The 20,430-nt window shown below is 45.5% G+C and overlaps 1 protein-coding gene and 1 pseudogene across 5 annotated transcripts in view; both read right to left on the reverse strand.

The window, feature by feature from the left end:
• Positions 1 to 17,985, reverse strand: part of LOC129458829 (putative uncharacterized protein LINC02693) — a 44,749-nt gene extending 26,764 nt beyond the window's left edge. Inside the window, exons 1-3 of one of the 5 annotated variants that reach the window (XM_063613855.1) lie at positions 17,818 to 17,943; positions 15,632 to 15,747; positions 13,826 to 15,073 (exon numbers count right to left, since the gene is read on the reverse strand). In XM_063613855.1, coding sequence (XP_063469925.1) covers positions 14,712 to 15,073; positions 15,632 to 15,747; positions 17,818 to 17,891 — 552 coding nt within the window. In that variant the 5' untranslated portion in view covers positions 17,892 to 17,943 and the 3' untranslated portion in view covers positions 13,826 to 14,711. Of the gene's footprint in view, positions 1 to 6,222; positions 6,321 to 6,493; positions 7,625 to 13,825; positions 15,074 to 15,631; positions 15,748 to 17,817 lie in introns of those variants that run through there. The other 4 variants (XM_063613856.1, XM_055235108.2, XR_010114769.1 and 1 more) reach the window with 4 other exon arrangements.
• Positions 17,986 to 18,988: 1,003 nt separating this feature from the next.
• On the reverse strand, positions 18,989 to 20,380 carry LOC129458828 (double homeobox protein 4-like protein 4; annotated as a pseudogene).
• Positions 20,381 to 20,430: the final 50 nt, after the last annotated feature.

The raw sequence follows: 20,430 nt of genomic DNA on the forward strand, positions 1-20,430 counted from the left end.
CATGGCAGAGGAACATAAGTTGTGAAGATTTCATGCACATTTATTGGTTCCCCAAATTAATACTTTTATAATTTCTTACATCTGCCTTTACTGCAATCTCTGAACATAAATTGTGAAGATTTCATGGACATTTATCACTTCCCCAATCAATGCTCTTGTGATTTCCTAAGCCTGTCTTTACTTTAATCTCTTAATCCCATCATCTTCATAAACTGAGGATGTATGTCACCTCAGGACCCTGTGATGATTGCATTAACTGCACAAATTGTTTAAACAATATGAAATCTGGGCACCTGGAAAAAAGAACAGGATAACAGCGATGTTCAGGGAAGAAGGGAGATATCCATTAGGTCTGGCTGCCTGAGAGCCAAGCGGAACAGAGCCATATTTCTCTTCTTTCAAAAGCAAATAGGAGAAATATCACTGAATTCTTTTTCTCAGCAAGGAATAGCCCTGAGAAAGAGAATGCATTCCTAGGGGGAGGTCTCTGAAATGACCACTCTGCGAACGTCTGTCTTTTATGGTTGTAGATAAGGGATGAAATAAGCCCCGGTCTCCGTAGCACTCCCAGGCTTATTAGGACAAGGAAATTCCCACCTAATAAATTTTGGTCAGACCAGTTGTCTGCTCTCAAACCCTGTCTCCTGATAAGATGTTATCAATGACAGTGCGTGCCCGAAACATCATTAGCAATTTTAATTTTGCCCCAGTCCTGTGATCTCACCCTGCCTCCATTTGCCTTGTGATATTTTATTACCTTGTGAAGCATGTGATCTCTGTGACCCACACCCTGTTCATACACTCCCTCCCCTTTTGAAAATCACTAATAAAAACTTGCTGCTTTTGCGGCTTGGGGGACATCATGGAACCTGCCAACATGTGATGTCTCCCCTGGACACCCAGCTTTAAAATTTCTCTCTTTCGTACTCTTTCCCTTTATTTCTCAGACTGGCTGACACTTAGGGAAAATAGAAAAGGACCCACAATGAATTACTGGGGGTGGGTTCCCCCAAGGTTGCAGTGAGCTGAGGTCACACCTCTGCACCCCAGCCTGGGCGACAGAGTGAGACTTTCCCTCAAAAAAAAAAAAAAAAAAAAAGGATGAGTGGCTCATCCCTGTAATCCCAGCAATTTGGGAGGCTGAGGTGGGTGGATCATGAGGTCAGGAGATGGAGGCCATCCTGGCTAACACAGTGAAACCCCGTGTCTACCAAAAATACAAAAAATTAGCCAGGCGTGGTGGCATGCACCTGTAATACCAGGTACTTGGGAGGCTGAGGCAAGACAATCACTTGAACCCAGGAGGTGGAGGCTGCAGTGAGCCGAGATCGCACCACTGCACTCCAGCCTGGGTGACAGAGCAAGACTCTGTCTCAAAAAAAAAAAAAAAAAAAAAAAAGAATAACATAACATAAAAACCTCCCTATAAAGAAATTCAGGCCCAGATGGTGACGGTAGTGAATTTTACCAAACATTTAAGGGAGAAGTAATAACAATACTTCACAAACTCTTCCAAAAAACTGAAGAGGAGGAAATACTTCCCAACTCAATCTATGAGGTCAGCATTACCCTGATACCAAAATTATCCTTGTACCCTGGCCAGACAAGTATATTAGAAGAAAACAAAACTACAGACCAATATTCCTCATGAACATAGGGCAAGAATTCTATGCAAAAGTTTAGCAAATGGAATCCTAAATATAATAGAAAGGTAATACATCATAATTAAGTGGTATTTATCCTAGAAATGCAAGGTTGATTTAAGAATAAAAAAAAATCATGTAATTTACCACATAAACAAACTAAAAAATTATATGATCACCATAATCAATACAGAAAAAACATTTGGCAAAATCCAACATCCAGTACTGATAAAAACTGAGGCAAAATAGGAACAGAGGGAACTTCCTCGAGCTGACAAAGGGCAATTCCAAAAATCCTTCAGCTAGCATCACACTTGATTGTGGAAGACTGAATACTTTCCCCTTCATATCAGGAACACACTAGGGATGCCTGCCCTCACCACCTCTATCCAGCACTGTATTGGAGGCTGTAGACTGTGCAATCAGCCAAGAAACAGAAATAAAGAACATTCAGTTTGGAAAGAAAGACATAAATGGTCGTTATTCACAGACGACATGATTGTGTAGAAAATTCAGTAGAATGTACAAGAAGTTAGTAAGTGTGTTTATCAAGGTTTCAGGATAAATTAGTGTACAAAAATTGTTTGATGAGAGCTTTGTAACTTAATTCAAAATTAAAATGTAATGCATATATTATTGGTTGGATTAACCATCCCAAAATGTATACATATTGCAAAATATCATATTGTATACTATGAATAGATAACATTTGTATTTGTCAAGTAAAAAATAAATTAAAATAAAAAATTAACAACATTTACAATAGCATGAAAAATGTAAAGTACTTAGGAACAAATCTGACAAAAAATGTAAAAGACCTGTACACAGAAAACTATAAAATATTGCTATGATAAATTAAAGAAGCCATAAATAAATGGGGAGATATATGTTTTTCGTGAGTCAGAAGACTCAATATTGTTAAGAGGTTATACTCTTAAAACACAGATTCAATATAGATTCACTACAATCCCAATCAAAATCCCAGCAGGCTATTTGTGTCTAAATCCATTCCATCAAAGACCTGGCACCCACAACAATCTGCCAACCCATTTGCGAAATAAGAGTCATCCCTGGTGTGCCTGAAAAGCACCATCAGCTCCCCAGGTAGCCAGAAACAAAAGTTTTAACTGGCTCTGAGTGTTGGACATCAGATTACCCTGGTTTCAGCCTAACATACAGTCAAGTTCAGCTGAAACTGAAGCTGTACACAACCGCTGCTTTATGTTGGCTTTGGGACCTGGCAACCACCATTCTACTTTCTGTCTGTATGAATTTGACTATTCTAGGCATCCATGTAATTGCAATCTTGTAGTATTTGTCTTTTTGTGACTGGCTTATTTCACTGAACACAATGTCCTGAAGATTCATCCATGTTGTTGCATGTATCAAATTTCCTTCCTTTTAAAAGCTGAATAATATTTCATTGTATGGATATACCACATTTTGCTTATCCATTCATCTGTCAATGAACGCTTAACATGGCTTCCACCTTTTAGTCATTCTGAATAATACTGCTGTGAACATGTCTCTTTATGTGTTTCATGCTATTGTTTTGGGTATATACCTGAAAGTGGCAATGCTGAATCATATGTTAATTCTGTGTATGGTTTTCTGAGGAGCCATCAAACTGTTTTCCACAGCAGCTGCACCATTTTACATTCTCACCAACAATGCATGGGGGTTTCAATTTCTCCACATCCTTGCCAATGCTTGTTATTTTCTGTTTGTTTTATTTTTGGATAATAGTCATTCTAACGTGTGTGAAGTTGTATCCCACCGTGGTTTACATTTGCATTCCCTGATGACTAATGATGTCAAGGGTCTTTCCATGTGCTTTTTGTATTTCTTCTTTGGAGAAATGTCTTCTCAAGTCCTTTGCCCATATTTAAATCAAGTTGTTTAAGTTATTTTAAGGATCAAATAAAATAGTGTATTTAGTATGCTGACTGGATCATAATAAACACTCCACAAAATGTTAAAAAATCAAGTTTTTGTTGTTGTTGTTGTCATTGAGTTGAATGATTTTTTAATTGAAGTATATCTGTACAGGTAAGCCACAAATCCCAAGAAAACAGATTGATGAATTATCACAAAGTGAACACATCTGGGACACCAGCCCTTAGATCAAGAAATAAAACATTACCAGAACTCCCATGCAAACACTAAGATAATCACTATGCTGACTTATAACACTACAGGTTCGTTTTGCTTGTTTTGGAGCTTCACGGAAATGAAATAGCGCAGCACATATTTATTTGTATCAGGTTTCTTTCACTCAACATTATGTTGGTGAGATTCACAAACTGTGCCTGTCAGTTATTAATCTATTTTCATTACCATAAAAATTCCATGGTATAATATATATTTGTCCATTCTTCCGTGATTAACACTGGGCTACTATTAAAAGTGCCTCTATCAGAATGCATTTCTTTTGGGTTTTCACATCAGAGTGGGATTTCAGGATCATAGGGGTGCTCACCTTTAGCAGTATTCCCAAATAATTTTCCAAAGTAGTTGTGCTATTTCACATTTCCACCAGCAGTGTATAAATGTTTCAGTTACTTCACATTCTCACCAACACTTGGTATTAACAGTCTTCTTAATTTTAGCCATGCTGGTCGGTGTGTGTTGGCTTCTCATTGTGGATCACATTTGTCTGATGGTTTATGAGGTTGGTCATTTTTATATGCTTTCTGGCCATTTGGATGTTCATTTGTCTTTCCTTACTTCCTTTTTCTTTTCTTTCTTTTTTTAAAAAATGAAGTTCCTATTCCTTTCTCTTGTTCATTTTTCTGTTGGATTCTTTATTTTATTTGTAGAAATTCTTCATGCACTCTGGACATGAGTCCTTTGCCTGTTATATTGTGACAAACATATTTCCCATTTGTGACTTATCTTTTCCCTCTCATTGAATTTCTTGAGGGATTCTTAATTTTACTATCATCCAATGTATTGATCTTCTCGTTTTGGGGTAGCGTTTTTCTTTTTCTATTGAAGAAATCATTCCCTGCCTTCTGAGGAACTTTTAAAATCTACATATGCCTACTAAACCCCACTGCTTTTATATATATTTTACGCTAGAAAATGAACTAGGCACTTTCATGATGTTATTGTCTATTTTGTGAGAAAATATCATCATCATCACTTTCCCAGGCCAGGACACGATATGTGTGCAGGATAATGCCATAGCTCCCCAACATCTGGAACTCTTCCTGCATTGGGGAGGGTAGGCCTGATGCTACAATGGGGTCATGTGGGTGCTAATTCCCAACTCCACAGGTGCAGGGCTTGGAAAATGCAGAAGAGCCAGGTCAGAGCTGTGGTCCTGCAATGGACTAAGGATATAGAAGAGTCTGTTTGTATTGCCATGGGGGTCCAGGGACTGTAGGAGGTGGGAGAGGAGCAATCAGAAGATAGATTCTGTGTGAGGAAGAGCAGAGCACAAGGGGTGAGGCCCCAAGAAAAGGGCAAGGAGGGAGGGACCTCTTGCTTAGCAGCTCAGTATTACAGGCATCTAGAGGTGAGGGCACAGCCACTGACTCCAAATATACTATCTCTGGCATTTGTTATTTTGGTGCAAGGACTGGGAGAAAGTTCTGCGCTGTACAGAGCCTGCCCAGGAATGGTAGAGGATACCGCACAGCTTGTGGATGAGCAGTCAGGGCTGTCCTGTGGGCAGGGGCTCCAGGGCATGTGAGCCACACTGGAGCTGTGGATAGCGCCAGGCCTCCCAGGAGGGGCCCACACCAGCCTTTCTCTCTCACTCTTTCCGAATCAAGAATGTTGAACACAATGAAAAGCCCAACTTACAAAAAGAAAGTATTTGCCTGATGAGGTTAGAACTGGTATTGTAAGTAGTTTGCCGATCTATATATTGTGACAGAAAGCAGATCAGTGGTTGCTTGGGGTGGAGCATGGCAGGAGACGCAGGAGGAAGGGATCACAAAGGAGCATAAGAAAACCTATGGGGTACGGACATGCCCGCTGTCTTGATAATGGTGATGGTTTCACGGCTGCACAAGTCCTTCTATTATATGTCAGTCACCCCTCAGTGAGGCTGTTATGCATCCTCCCGACACACACACACACACACACACACACACACATATTTGGAATGAAATGGTTTAAGGTACACTTGAGTTCCAAAAGTACATGCTCTCCAAGCCTGCCCATTTGGCTCTTCCAAGCATCCCAGTCACCTGGGAGAGAGACCAATATTTGGCCTGGCTCCAGCTGCAGCATGGCTGCTGACACTACTTCAGGTTCAAAGTTCTGGGACTCCATGAAGCCCCAACTTGAGGAGAGAGGCTGCCAGATGTGCAGAGAAGGAAAGACTACTAACCACACATCTGTCTCGCCCCCTGGCTACTACACACAGGCAATCACTGGAGCTTCTGACTTGAACTTCAAAATCTGTGGGCCCAAGACAGGAGATGTTCCTCCCAACCCCTTTTCCCCCATTCATGGGAAAAGTGGCAATTGAGAGTGGAGGAAAGGGTTAAAATACTAAGGGAATGAAACACATCTGAGGGTCCTCAGTTCATTGCTGAGAATGGCTGTTGGAATGAAAACCATGCACCTTAGAGATCAAGAATTGTGGGTAATTTTCCTTCCTCCAAACAGTATTTTTCTTTATTAGTTTCTTGCTGCAGGAGGCTTTAAAGCTCCATAGAATATCTTCAGTAATAAGGAACAAAATGAAAAATAAAAAACAATGGTAATTGTTACAGCTAACAGATTGCTATTAGCAAAGATTTTCAGCAAGGTGTAAAAATCAACAGGCTATATTTTTACCTAAATGATCCCTGCAGTCTATGAAGAGGTGTCTCCAAGGTAGCTAAGACACTAACCTGCCATCACGGGACATTCTCGCCCTGGTCCAGGAGGCCTGAGCTGACCCCGTCCACTTCAGCTCCTCTGTGAAGTCATAGACTCTGGTGCTGATCACTTGTTCCCTCTGGTAATCGACAGCTGTTGCCAGGCAGCTGACCAAGGACATTGCTGAGTACCAGACAGGGGCAAACAGGCTCCCACCCTGGGACCATTAGCACAGGGCTCTCAACTTCTGAGCACCAGCTCCAGAGAAAAAGTAGAAAGAGTTGGTAATGTTACTGGGAGGTGTGGTGTCTTCATTTCTTGTTTTCTTGGAGGAAAGAATTCAGCCAAGAAGTAAGCAGTGACAGTGAAGCAGCTGCAGATTTTATTTAAAGAGACAGTACACTCTAAAAGCCAAGGCAGAGCGGGCTGCTTGGAAAAAGAGACAGTACTGATTGTCACTGGGGAAGCTCCCGTATGAGGGTTTTATATGATTATTCATGAAAGGGGTTGTGAAGGGGTGTTACTAGCAAACATGTTTTGGGCGGTCTCCTGGGCGCACATGCTATATGGTGATACATGTTAGTACATATTATCACATGTCTTAGGAATCTCTGAAATCTCCACCCAGGGGCATTTTTTTTTTTACCATTATAATGAGTAAATGTTACCTTCAGGGCAAGCCAAGTTGAAGTGTGCATGCTCGCTATTAGGGAAAGTCCCTACTGAAGTTATCTCCTGTCAGGGTCAGATAAGTCCCAGTTAGGACAAGAGAAGCCATATCTCAAGTCCAGATGTGGACTTGGGTGACTGAGGATCTGAGGAGTGAGTTGTTTCCTTCACAGTAAAATCTAAAACATTTATGCAGTATGTGAGTCGATGCATCTTCAACATAGGAGTGTCCAGCCTAGGGAAAGCTCCAATGACATCACCATCTTTAAATAGTAATGAGAGGAACAAGGCTGGTGGATATCTCTCTGAGGGCATTAGTTTCCAAATATCTGAGCAAGGCCTCCTTTGCAAATCTGGGTGATGGTTATCAAGATAGGGACAAGAGGTATGCAGCAACAGGTGTATTTTATAAAAATTAGTTATGTAAACACACTTGTAAAAATTAAAACACCAGAGCAATGTATTTGAAAAGTAAACTTTTCTCATTATTACACCCATTAGAGATAACTAGCAATGGCTAAACAAAAAGGTCGGTGCGTATTCTGTGTACACTGACTGCCCGAACCTTCCAAGTCTATTTGGCTTCTGATTTGGATAGGAAGAGTCAAGCACCAAGCTTGACTTAGGAGGGAGAGCACTATCCTAATGAATGTAGCTCCAGTACGAATAGCAAGAGTTTATATAGAAAGGGACTCACCTAAAAAGTTATCTAATTTTATTCAATTGTTGAGTTGATAGTAAAAGTTTGGATAACAAGGGAAAGCTGTAATAACACACACAATGAGAACACAAACTGCTTCTAATATTCATAAACCAGTAAGTATCTGAGACAGGTCTCAATCAATTTAGAAGTCTATTTGCCAAGATTAAGGACAAGTTGGAAGGAAAAAACACAGAATCATAGAAACAATCTGTGGTCTGTGCCTTTCTCCAAAGATGATGTTGAGGCTTCAATATTTAAAGGGTAAGAGTGTGCTGGAGGGGAAAGAAGAAGGGTGGTCACATTACTGAATCTACACATTGCAAAAGAAAGGATAAGGCAGGGGAATAGTCAATTTTGTATTCATCTTATGCTCAATAAATCAGCACTTCACATAAGGTAAGATGAGGACAGAGCACCTACCTGTGGGGATATTTAACATTCTATCTGGAGCTGTGTGCTTAGGAGGAAAAGGAAAGTCAGCTTCTCGCATGACTCAGCTTTCAGCTTAATTTCCCCCTTTTGGCAGAGTGAATTGTGGTCCCAAGTTTCTATTTTCCTTTCACACATTTGAAACTAGACTTGATTTTGCTTAGAAATGTGACATTTATTTATACTTCTAAAAAAAATCAAGGCTAGTTATCAATTGCCCATTTTCAGAGAATGAGAAAGCCCAAGAGCTCATGACTCCTTCCCATTTCCTTGGGTTATAGATACCAGGACCCTGGGTTCTGCAGAGCCTGGGGACAGTGGATGAGAGAATGCTGTTTCTGAGCATGAATTGGTTGCTGTCAGATCCCTGCTCCTAAACTTACTAGGGAGTGACTGGTCAACAAAAAGAGCCAAACTCTAAAATATTTGAAGAGATTTATTCTGAGCCAAATATAAGTGACCAATGGCCCATGACACAGCCCTCAAGAGACCCTGAGAACATGTGCCCAAGATGGTCAGGGCATAGCCTAGTTTTACACATTTTAGGGAAATATGAGACATCAGTCAATGCATGTAAGCTATATATTGTTTCAGTCTGGAAGGCAGGACAACTCGAAGTGGGGACTTCCAGGTTATAGGTAGATTTTAAAATTTTCTGATTGGCAATTGGTTGAATTCTATTATCAGTAGAAAGGAATGTCTGGGTTAAGATAAGGCGTTGGAGAAACCTAGATGTTATCATGCAGATAAAGCCTCCAGGTAGCAGGCTTCAGAGAAAATAGATGTTAAATATTTCTGATCAGACTCTTGGGTCTGATGTTGATGTCTTAAGGTCTGTGTTGATATTAATCCTGGGGAAATATACTGAGGCATGTCCAACGTTCTCTTCCATCATGGCCTGAACTAGATTTTCAGATTCACTCTGGAATCCCTATGCCCGAGAGGAGGGGTATGTTCAGATGGTTGAGGGACTTAGAATTTTATTTTTGGTTTACATTCTTCCCTTTATGGCCAATATTTGCCAGCTTCAGCATCAATGGCTATTAAATTTTTTTTTCCCCTAGCACTGCTAGGGTGGCATGGCTGCCTGCCTTGTGTCCAACCTATCCTTCAGTGAGACTCCCTATGGTGGAGGGGCTTAAAGTCAAAATACTTATAGACAAGTAAGTGTTCTAGGAAAGATAGGAATGGACTCGGACAGGCATTCATTACCCCTTAAAAGATTTATTTAAAGTAAAGAGCCAAAAACAAAAAGCCAATGGCGAGTTTACAAAAATTGACTTTTCTTTCACTTCTATGTGTTGAACTACTATAATCTTGGTTTTAATTACAGACTTATGGTGATTAACTATACAAAACATAAGCATTTTTCTAAAAAATAATTTTATATATCTAAATATATACATATATCTGCAAAAGTTATAATTGGGAGTATTATACCCAGGAGACTTGGTCATGAGGTATCTTTATCCTCTTAATAATTATTTTCTTTTAATTCGAGGAAGCAAGACATTTTTCATGGTTGGGGTGCATAAAAAGGTGCCACATAATAGCTGAGAAAGCAAAGTTCTTTGTTTTACAAGCTGTTTAGGCACCTGTGTACCCTCCTTGATTTGGAGGGTCTGAGCTAACTGTATCCATCAAAACCAGCCCTTACAATCTCATGCACCCATCTCTTCTGCAACAGTCTCTGGGCCTAAAGGGAGGGTCCTTGCATAGTCTTAGCAGTAGGACATTTGCAATGAAAAACAGATTGGGTCCAGTGGGATGCCAAATGAGGGAGATTTGCATCTCTAGTCTTCAGAATGCCATGATTCTGGTTGCCTTTGAAGTGAAACAAGAAGAGATAAATAACATTAATATTTTGACCATCAGAAGAGTATTTGTATGTCAAAAGAAAAAAAATACCCTATTTCATTAAGTCACCAACTGAAAATATGAAGAAAAATGATAATCTTGTACTCATTAGAAGATTATTATAACTATGAAAACTTTCAGGATTCTCAGGATTATCTTGGCTATATGGTGTCTTCCTTGATTTTATATGAAATTTAAAGTAGATTTTTCTAATCCTGTGAAGAATGTCAATGGTAGTTTGATGGGAATAGCATTGAATCTATAAATTACTTTGGGCAATATGGCCATTTTTATGATATTGATTTTTCCTATCCATGAGGATGGAATGTTTTCATATTTGTTTATGTCCTCTTATTTCCTTCAGCAGTGGTTTGTAGTTCTCCTTGAAGAGGTCCTTCACATCCCTTGTTAGCTGTATTTCTAGGTGTTTTATTCATTTTTTTAGCAATTGTGAATGGGAGTTCATTCATGATTTGTCTCTCTGCTTGTCTACTGTTGGTGTAAAGGAATGCTTGTGATTTTTGGACATTGATTTTCTATGATGAGACTTTGCTGGAGTTGCTTATCAGTTTAAGGGGTTTGGGGGCTGAGATTATGGAGTTTTCTAAATATAACAGCATATCATCTGCAATCAGAGGCAACTTGACTTCCTCTCTTCCTATATGATACCCTTTATTTCTTCCCTTTGCCTGATTGCCCTTGCCAGAACTTCCAATGTTATGTTGAATAGAAGTGGTGAGAGAGGGCTTCCTTGTCTTGTACCAGTTTTCAAAGGCAACACTTCCAGCTTTTGCCCATTGACTGTGATATTGGCTGTAGGGTTGTCATAAATAGTTTTTATTATTTTGAGATATGTTCCATCAATACCTAGTTTATTGAGAGTTTTTAACATGAAGAGGTGTTGAATTTTATCAAAGGCCTTCTCTGCATCTATTGAGATAATCACGCTGTTTTAGTCTTTGGTTCTGTTTATGTTGATGGATTATGTTTATTTATTTGTGTATGGTGAAACAGTCTTGCATCCCAGGGATGAAGCTGACTTGATTGTGGTGGATAAGTGTTTGATGTGCTTCTGAATTCGGTTTGATAGTATTTTGTTGAGGATTTGTGCATTGATGTTCATCAGGGATATTGGCCTGAAGTGTGTGTGTGGCGGGGGGGGAGGGGGTGTGTGTGTGCGTGTGTGTGTGTCTTCCTGGTTTTGGTATCAGGATGATGCTGGCTTCATAAAATGAGTTAAGGGGAAGTCACTCCTTTTCAATTGTTTGGAATAGCAAAAAGAACAAAGCTGGAGCCATCACACTACTTCAAACTATACTACAAGGCTATAGTAAGCAACACAGCATGGTACTGGTACCAAAACAGACATATAGACTAATGAAACAGAACAGAGACCTCAGAAATAACACCACACATCTACATCCATATGATCTTCAACAAACCTGACAAAAAGGAGCAACGAGGAAAGAATCTCCTGTTCAACAAATAGTGCTGGGAAAATTCACTAGCCATATGCAGAAAATTGAAACTGGAACCCTTCCTTAAACCTTAAACTTAAGACTTTAAACCTTAAACGTAAGACTTAAATGTCAAGCCCCAAACCATAAAAACCCTAGAGGAAAACCTAGGCAATACCACTCAGGACATAGGCATGAGCAAAGACTTCATGACGAAAATGCCAAAAGCAACTGCAACAGAAGCCAAGATTGACAAATGAGATCTAACTAAACTAAAGAGCTTCTGCACAGCAAAATAAACTATCACCAGAGTGAATAGGCAAACAACAGACTGGGAGAAAAAATTTGCAATCTACCCATCTGACAAAGGTCTAATAACCAGAATTTACAAGGAAATTAAACAAATTCACAAGAAAAAAACAAACAACCCAATCAAAAAATGGGCAAAGGACATGAACAGACACTTCTCCAAAGAAGATATTTACATGGCCAACAAACATATAAAAAAAGCTCAACATCACTGATTATTTGAGAAATGCAAATCAAAACTACAATGAGATACCATCTCACACCAGTCAGGATGGCGATTATTAAAAAATCAAGAAAGAGTAGAAGCTGACCAGGCTGTGGAGAAATAGGAATGCTTTTACACTGTTGGTGGGCATGTAAATTAGTTCAACCACTGTGGAAGACAGTATGATGATTCCTCAAGGATCTAAAACAAGAAATACCATTTGACCCAGCAATCCCATTACTGGATATATACCCAAAATAATATAAATTATTCTACTATAAAGACACATGCACATATGTTTATTGCAGCACTATTTACAATAGCAAAGTCATGGAACTAGTCCAAATGCCCATCAATGATAGATTGGATAAACAAAATGTGGTACATGTACATCATGGAATACTATGCAGCCATAAAAGGAATGAGATCATGCCCTTTTCAGGGACATGGATGAAGCTGGAAGCTGTCATCCTTAGCAAACTAAAACAGGAACAGAAAACCAAACACCACATGTTCTCACTCATAAGTGGGAGTTGAACAATGAGAACACATGGACACAGGGAGCAAAAAAGCACACACCACCTGTTAGGGTGGGGGGTGAGGGAAGGGAACTTAGAGGATGGGTCAATAGGTATAGCAAACCACCATGGCACATGTAAACCTATTTAACAAACCTGCACATTCTGCACATGTATCCTGGAACTTAAAGGAAAATAAAATAAAATATAAAAATTTTATGATTCAATTTGTACTCAATAAAATAAAAGCCAGAGCTGACATTTAGTAACAAGTATTACCCTTTTTCCTCAAAACAATCTCTGTCTCTCTCTCTCTCTAGCTCTCCTTTTTTATTAAACAGAAGTCATCGTGAGAACAATTTGTGTGAAAAATAAGTTTTAGGCTTATTACGGTTGGCTTGTGATATGGCTTGACTCTGTGTCCTCACCCAAATCTCATTTCAAATTGTCATCCCTCCTGGTGGGCGGTGATTGTATCATGGGAGTTGTTTCACCCATGCTGTTTTCATGATAGTGAGTTATGAAATCTGATGATTGTATAAGTGTTTGACATTTTATCCTTTACATACACACACACAGTCTCTACTGCCACCTTGTGAAGAAGGTGCCTATTTTCCTTTCCATCATAACTGTAAGTTTTCTGAGGCCTCCCTGGCTATGCAGAACTGTCAGTTAAACCTCTTTTGTTTATAAATTACCCAGTTTCAGGTAACATCTTTATAGCAGTGTGAGAAGGGACGAGTACAGCCTTAGTATTCACTTAAAGTGCAGAAACAATTAATTGGCCATATAGGCTCCTCTTAAGTTGGGTTTGTTGGAATTTACCTAAAATTAAGTTATTCTAGTCAAAGCCTGGATAAAATAACCAGTGTCTCCATTTGTCCGATTTTACAATAAAAGATGTACTTAAGCAAATAACTATATCGTCACCTAACCAGAATACTCACAGCTTTCAAATTATGGATAACCTAGAGAAAAATAAATTTGCTTACAAAAACACACTTTGCCCAATTTTTCTAAACTATAAATAACTCAAAATAAAAACATTTGCTTGACTCTTCTTTAATAAGAGCAGTGGCTTTCAAACACATTGTCATTTGTTCATCTTGGAACTGCTATCCACAAGCCAAGCAGCTCCTGTTAGATGGGAACAACCTATCAAGCACTGTAGAATATGTAGCAGTTCTTCACGTAGTTAGAGTCAGTCCTATGGGAAAACAGAGGCTCTTTGCTTATGAGTATTATTCTCTTTGCATTCCTCAGGTAGCAGGATGCTATATCAAAAGTATTTGGGTCCCCAGCAGGGATTTGGGGCAAAGGACTCAGGGCATTTGGTTGATCTTCACCTTATTTGTCTCAACATTGCCCCAGGCAATATTATCTTCCTCATTATAACTTTTGCCTTTTGATTAAAATACATTTTCTATCTGGGGCAAATAATGAATAAGTATTCAAACATATCTATGATTCTTCTGGGGCAGGTCCTTGGACTTTCTTTTCCTTTCAATTTTTTTCTTATTACCCTAATCATTTATCAAGCATCTGTAAGAGCCCTGAGGGACAGCAAATTTGATAAGACTTCTCTATCATATGATTTTGCTGAAGCGATGTTACCCAGAGTGCCAATGTAAAAGGGGCCCTTTCAACCCCTAAATTTCTTATTGCATGAGTCCAAGCCACATTTTGAAAAGCCTGCTGGAGGAGCAAAGAGGTTTCTGCAAAGTTCAATCCACCTCCAATCCTCCAATGCCCAGGTAGCCCTGATGGAACCTCCCCTGCATCCAGCCCCAGCCCCAGCCCAGGCCTATCGAATCCTTGACATTCGTTACAGTCAAAAGATTTGAGTCAGTCCACCCACGAGCAGAGGGGAAGATGTTTCTCAAGAATGAGACAGGAAGTGCAGAGGAAATGCGACACTGTGCCTGCCCTAGAACACAAGGCCAGTCACGGTCACCTACCACTCATTCTAGGCAATCCACCCACCCATGAGATGAAACATGGAGACCAAGGTAGCTTCCCTGTCTGAGACACGTATGGAAGCCAAGAGCCCAGGATCATCAACCCTGGCTAATCAAGCAGAAACAGGTTTGGAGGGAGAAACAATCATGACACTGATCTCCAGGAAGTGTCGCCCTGACGGACTGGGAAGTGATCTTTGTTGAAGACATTCAGCCAGACCAAGAAACATCTAGGCCCCTCAGAAACAGGGGAGACAGAGCAAAAGGGAGGACAGAGCAGAGGCCAGAGCCCAGGCAGGATATAGCACCATGCCATCGGTACAGGCATAAGGAGAGAGGTGCCAAACTGGTGACTTGTCCAGAGAGGCCAGTGTTTCAGTGACAGGGATTGTTGCCATCTCCCATTCCTGGCTTCTTCTTCAAGATTGTATCGTTGTGTGGCTTCGTTCTCAGAGAAGAGCTGTGAAAAGATACAACAATCTTCTTTGACTTTGGTTGGCTCCATCCCTGCAGAAAAATGACCTCCCATGAGGATTTTGTCCTTGGCTGGAGTGTGGTCATATTGATGCTAGAAAAGAGGCAGCTCAGGATGGGGATGAGATTTCAATTGCCCTGGGACTGACGCATCTCCTCACGCGGTCGAGGCCTTCACAAACCCAAAGTGGAACCGCCGAGAAGGCGATTGACAACCGGCCACATGACCCAGGCAGAGACCCAGAAAGAGGCTCAAAAAAAAGACCAGACGACATGCAAAAATAGCTTTTTGGTGCACAAGGCACATTCGTCCAAACACACGCCCAAGGACACAAACATACAAATTGACAGAGAGAGGGAAAGAGTAAGAGACAGAGGGAGAGGAGAGAATAGGAGACACACAGACACACACAAACAAAAACACACAGTCATACAGCAGTGGCACAGAAACACACCACATCCCAAGGCAACCTCTGAGGCAGCGGGGTTCTGCCCTACACGAGAACGACCCTCAGGTGAGAGAGCAGCCCATAGGCACGCAGGCAGACCTGTCCTCGATATCACGGGGGCACGACTTCTGGGGAGACTCACCCGAAAACTGTCCAGGCAGGCCTGAGGCTGGCATGCCATGCCGCTTCCCCCGGACTTCGCTTGTGGTTTCGTCTTCAGGGTCGGCCCTTTGCGACTCCTGGCAGCTGGAGACGTTCCTGTCGACCACATGGAGAGGTCAGGCCGGAGCCTCGGAGCCCCGACACCCAAGCCCTGCCACGGAGGGCTCCTGCTTTGCCAAGCCTCAGAGACGGGTTTCTAAGACAACCGTGGGAATCACTGTGACTGGAGCATCCGGCCGCGCCTTGCGCATGCGCATTGGCGGGGCCGAGTCGCGCTCAGCTCCTGGCAGTCAGGCTGCGTCCCTTTTAAACAATGGCGGCTACGCGGAGGCAGGGCGGCTCGCGCTACAGCCATGGCAGCGGCTGAATACGGGGTCCAGTAGGGAGCGGCATGGGAGAGGGGGCCACAGGCGTCCCAGGGCCAAACCCCCAGGAGTCCTGTCTTCAGGACCTCCTTAAGCCGACTTCCACTGGTGGAGGGGGAGCTTCTTGGCGCCTGTTGGGGTCCCAGGACTCCTGTTGAGATCCGATTTTGGACCCCTCTGGGTGAGAAAGGATGGGTTCACCACATTTGCTAGGCAGGCAGGGCCTCGCTGCATCCCAGAATGATCCCATGGGCCCCGAGGCGTGCTGTCAGTGGAAAATTCACTGACCCAAGAGCCCTCTGCCTCCCTTCTCCTTTGAAAGAGAAAAAGCCCTGGGACTCTTGCAAGCTGATACCACTTTGCAGGACACATGCACACAGGGACAGGGGCGACTCCGAGGTTGACCCAATGCGACCACGCGTGGGACGGCGTTTCCCAGAGCAGATGATGTGAACGTGTGTCACCGAGGGTGTATGGGGCGATGGTGAAACAAACAATGGGGTCCGGGCATGTGCCCGGAGGAAGGGGGACACAAGTGACCTTTCCATCAATGCCAAGGAAAATCAAAGAATACCTGGGATACAGGAGGGGGCTAAAAGATTCAGGGAGTCAGTCCACCCAGGAGCAGAGGAGAGGATGTCCCTCAAGGATGAGACAAGAGATGCAGAGGAAATGGGACACTGCTCCTGTCCTAGAAGACAAGGCCAGTCACGGTCGCCTACTGCTCATTGCAGGCAGTCCACCCACCCATGAGGTGAAACGTGGAGACCAACGTCGCTTCCTTGTCTGAGACAAGTATGGAAACCAAGGGCTCCAGGGTCATCAAACCTGCCCAAACAAGCAGAAACAGGTTTGAAGAGAGAAACAATCAAGATGCGGATCTCCACGAAGCAAAGTGTCTCCCTGATGCACTGGGCAGTGATCTTTGTTGAAGACATTAAGCCAGACCAAGAAGCATTGATGCCCCTCAGACACAGGGGAGACAGAGCAAGAGGGAGGACAGAGCAGGGGCCAGAGCCCAGGCAGGATACAGCACGAGCAACCGCCACGGGCATAAGAGGAGGGATGCGAAATGGATGACTTCTCCGGAGAGGCCAGCGTTCCAGACTCAGGGATTGTTGCCGTCTCCCATTCCCGGCTTCCTCTTCAAGATTGTACCATGGTGTGGCTTCATTTCACAGAGAAGAGCCGTGGAAAAATACAACCATCTTCTTGGACGTGGGTCTGCTCCTCTCCTGTCGGACAATGTGCTCCTGTGGAGATTTTGTCCTGGGCTGCAGTGTGGTCCTCATGACCCTAGAAAAGAGGCCGCTAAGGATGGGGATGAGACTTCCATAGCTCCGGGAAAGACGCATCTCCTAACGTGATCCAGGCCTTCACAAAACCAAAGTGGAACCGCCGAGAAAACGATGGACAAACGGCCACAGGACCCAGGCAGAGACGCAGAAAGAGGCTCAAAAAAGACCGGCCGACATGCAAGAAATCGCTTTCTGACGCATAGGGAACATTCGTGCAAAGACACACACGCGCACGGGCACACACACACACAAACGCACACCCCGACAGAGAGAGGGAAAGAAGCACAGAGAGGGTGAGAGACAGAGACAGAAGAGAGAATGGGAGACACACCCACACACGCAGTCCCACAGACGTGGCACAGAAGTAAACACCCCCAGGCAACCCCTGTGGCTGTGGGGTTCTGCTCTCGATGGCAATGACCCTCGGGTGAGAGAACAGCCCGCGGGCAAACAGGCAGACCTGTCCTGGAGATCTCGGGGGCACAACTTCTGTTGAGACTCACCCGAACATCGTCCGGACAGGCCTGAGGCTGGGATGCCATGCTGCTTCCCCGGACTCCTCCTGTGGTTTCGTCATCCTGGTCGGCTCTTTGCCACTCCTGGAAGCCGGAGACGTTCCTGTGGACCCCTTGGAGAGGTCAGGCCAGAGCCTCGGAGGCCCCACATCTAAGCGCTGCCACGGAGGGCTCCAGCGTTGCCCAGCCTCAGGGACTGGTTTCTAAGACAACCGTGGGAACCACTGTTACGGGAGAATCAGCTCGCGCCTCGCGCATGCGCATTGGCTGGGCCAACTCGCGCTCCGCTCTTGGCAATCAGGCTGCGTCCCCTTTAAATAATGACTGCTACGCGGCGGCACAAGGGGCTCCTGCTGCAGCCGCGGCTGCGGCTGGATCCGGGGTCCAGTTTGGGGCCGCGTGGGAGAGGGGGCCGCCGGTGTCCCAGGGCCAAGACCCCAGGAGTCCGATCTTCAGGACCTCCTTGAGCGGACTTCCACCGATGGAGCGGGAGCTTCAGGGCGCCTGCTGGGTTCTCAGGACTCCTCTTCAGATGCGATTTTGGACCCCTTCGGGTGAGAAAGGATGGGCTCATATCTGGTGAGGCAGGCAGGGCCTCGCTGCAGCACAGAATGATCCCATGGCCCTCGAGGCGTGGTGTCAGCTGAAAATTCACTGATCCCTGAGCCCTCTGCCTCCCTCCTCCTTTGAAAGAGCAGTGGCCTGCCCCGCTTTTAAAAGCCCTGGGGCTCCTGCAAGCCGACACAGCTTCCCAGGACACGTGCAGACAGGGACCCCCGGCGAATCCGAGGTGGAGACAATGCGATCAGGCGAGGCACTGACGTATCCCAGAGCAGATGGTGTGAATGTGTGTCACCTGAGGCATATGGGGCGATGGCGAAGCCAACAAAGGTGTCCAGGCATGTGCCCGGTGGGGGATAGGGTGGTGGAAACCCAAGAGAGCTCTGCCCGGGCTGCTCCCAGAGGAGGCCAGGTGGTTGCCCGCAAACCCGCGCGTGCGCGGTAGACCGCCCACCTGCTGGTACCTGGGCCGGCTCCGGGATCCCCGGGATGCCCAGGAAAGAATGGCAGTTCTCCGCTGTGTGAAGTCTCTCACTGGGCCCAGACCTAGAAGGCAGAAATCCCAGGCGGGTCAGCCCGGAGGGAAGACACTCCCCTCCATGCCGAGCCAGGGGTTCCCCGCGAAAGAGAGGCCACCGCCCTGCCCCGACCCCGTCCCAATCCCGCGTCCTAAAGCTCTTCCAGCAGAGCCCGGTATTCTTCCTCGCTGAGGGGTCGTTCCAGCCAAGCGGGCTCTTCCAAGTCCTTCAGCTCCCCCGGGGCCTCGGTTTCTAGGAAAGGTTACACCTGCTGCAGAAACTCTGCGCACGCCAGGAGCTCATCCAGCAGGCCGGAGGGGAGTGCAGACAAGCGCCCCGCCTCCTGGTGCGGTGGGGAGGGCGCCCGGATGGCTTGCATCTGCTCCTGCCTCCCGGAGCCCTCCGGGGGCGCGGGCTGGGGAGGTGGAGCTGCCCCGACTTGCCGTTCCCACGCCGCCCCGGCGACCTGGGGCCCCTGGCCCCAGCCCCACCACGGACTGCCCTGGACGTGGGTGGCGCAAGCACACCTTGGCCCTGTGGCCCAGCTTGAGCGGGCCCTGGCTGTCCCACCGCCCAAGGGTCCGGCAGGCCGTCGCGCTGCAGGTCCTGGTCCTCCCGGCATTTGCTCGGGTGAGGAGGCCACCGAGGAGTCTGAGGGTGGGAAAGCGCCCCTTCCGGAGGAGCCAGGGCGGCGTAGGCAAAATCCCCGCCTGCCAGGGCAGGTTGGCAGATCCCTCCTGCCGGCGCGGCCTGGCTGGGCTGGAGCAGGTGCACGGCCCTTGCTCCCTGGCTCACGAAAGCCCCCTGTGGGAGAGCCCCGGGCGTGCAGGGCATGTGGGGTGCGGGGAGCCCCGTTCCTCAAGCCCCGGTGTGGGCGAAGGCGACCGACCAGGGAGCAGGGTGACACCCGCCGGGGGCCGCGTTGCACAGGCCGCCTGTGTGCGCGGGCGCCCTGCCACCCTGTCCCGGGTGCCTGGCCCTTCGATTCTGAAACCAGATGTGAATCCTGGACTCCGGGAGGCCCGTCTCTCTGGCCAGTTCTTCCCTGGTGGCGATGCCTGGAAAGCGATCCTTCTCAAAGGCTCGGACGAGCAGGGCGGTCTGGGATCGGGTGACGGCGGTCCGCTTTCGCCTGTCTTCTTGCGGTCCGTGTCTCCCCGACCAGGGCCGAGATTCCCGCCGGTGCTGCCTCAGCTGGCGTGACCTCTCATTCTGAAACCAAATCTGGACCCTGGGCTCCGGAACGCCGATGGCCTGGGCCAGCCGTTCTCTGATGGCGATGCCCGGGTACGGGTTCCGCTCAAAGCAGGCTCGCAGGGCCTCGCTTTGGCTCGTTGTCCAAACGAGTCACCTCCGCCGTCCTCGTCCTCGGGCTTCCGCGGGGAGTGTGCTGTCCGAAGGTGTCAGGAGAGCCATCGCGGGAGCCCCGGCCGGAATTTCACGGACGGACACAGGCAGAGAGAGGCCGGCGGGCTCCCGTGCACCTCAGCCGGCCTGTGCACTGCGCGCAGGTCCAGCCAGG

This window comes from Symphalangus syndactylus, chromosome 19 (genome assembly GCF_028878055.3).
Source record: "Symphalangus syndactylus isolate Jambi chromosome 19, NHGRI_mSymSyn1-v2.1_pri, whole genome shotgun sequence".
Lineage (NCBI taxonomy): Eukaryota > Metazoa > Chordata > Mammalia > Primates > Hylobatidae > Symphalangus > Symphalangus syndactylus.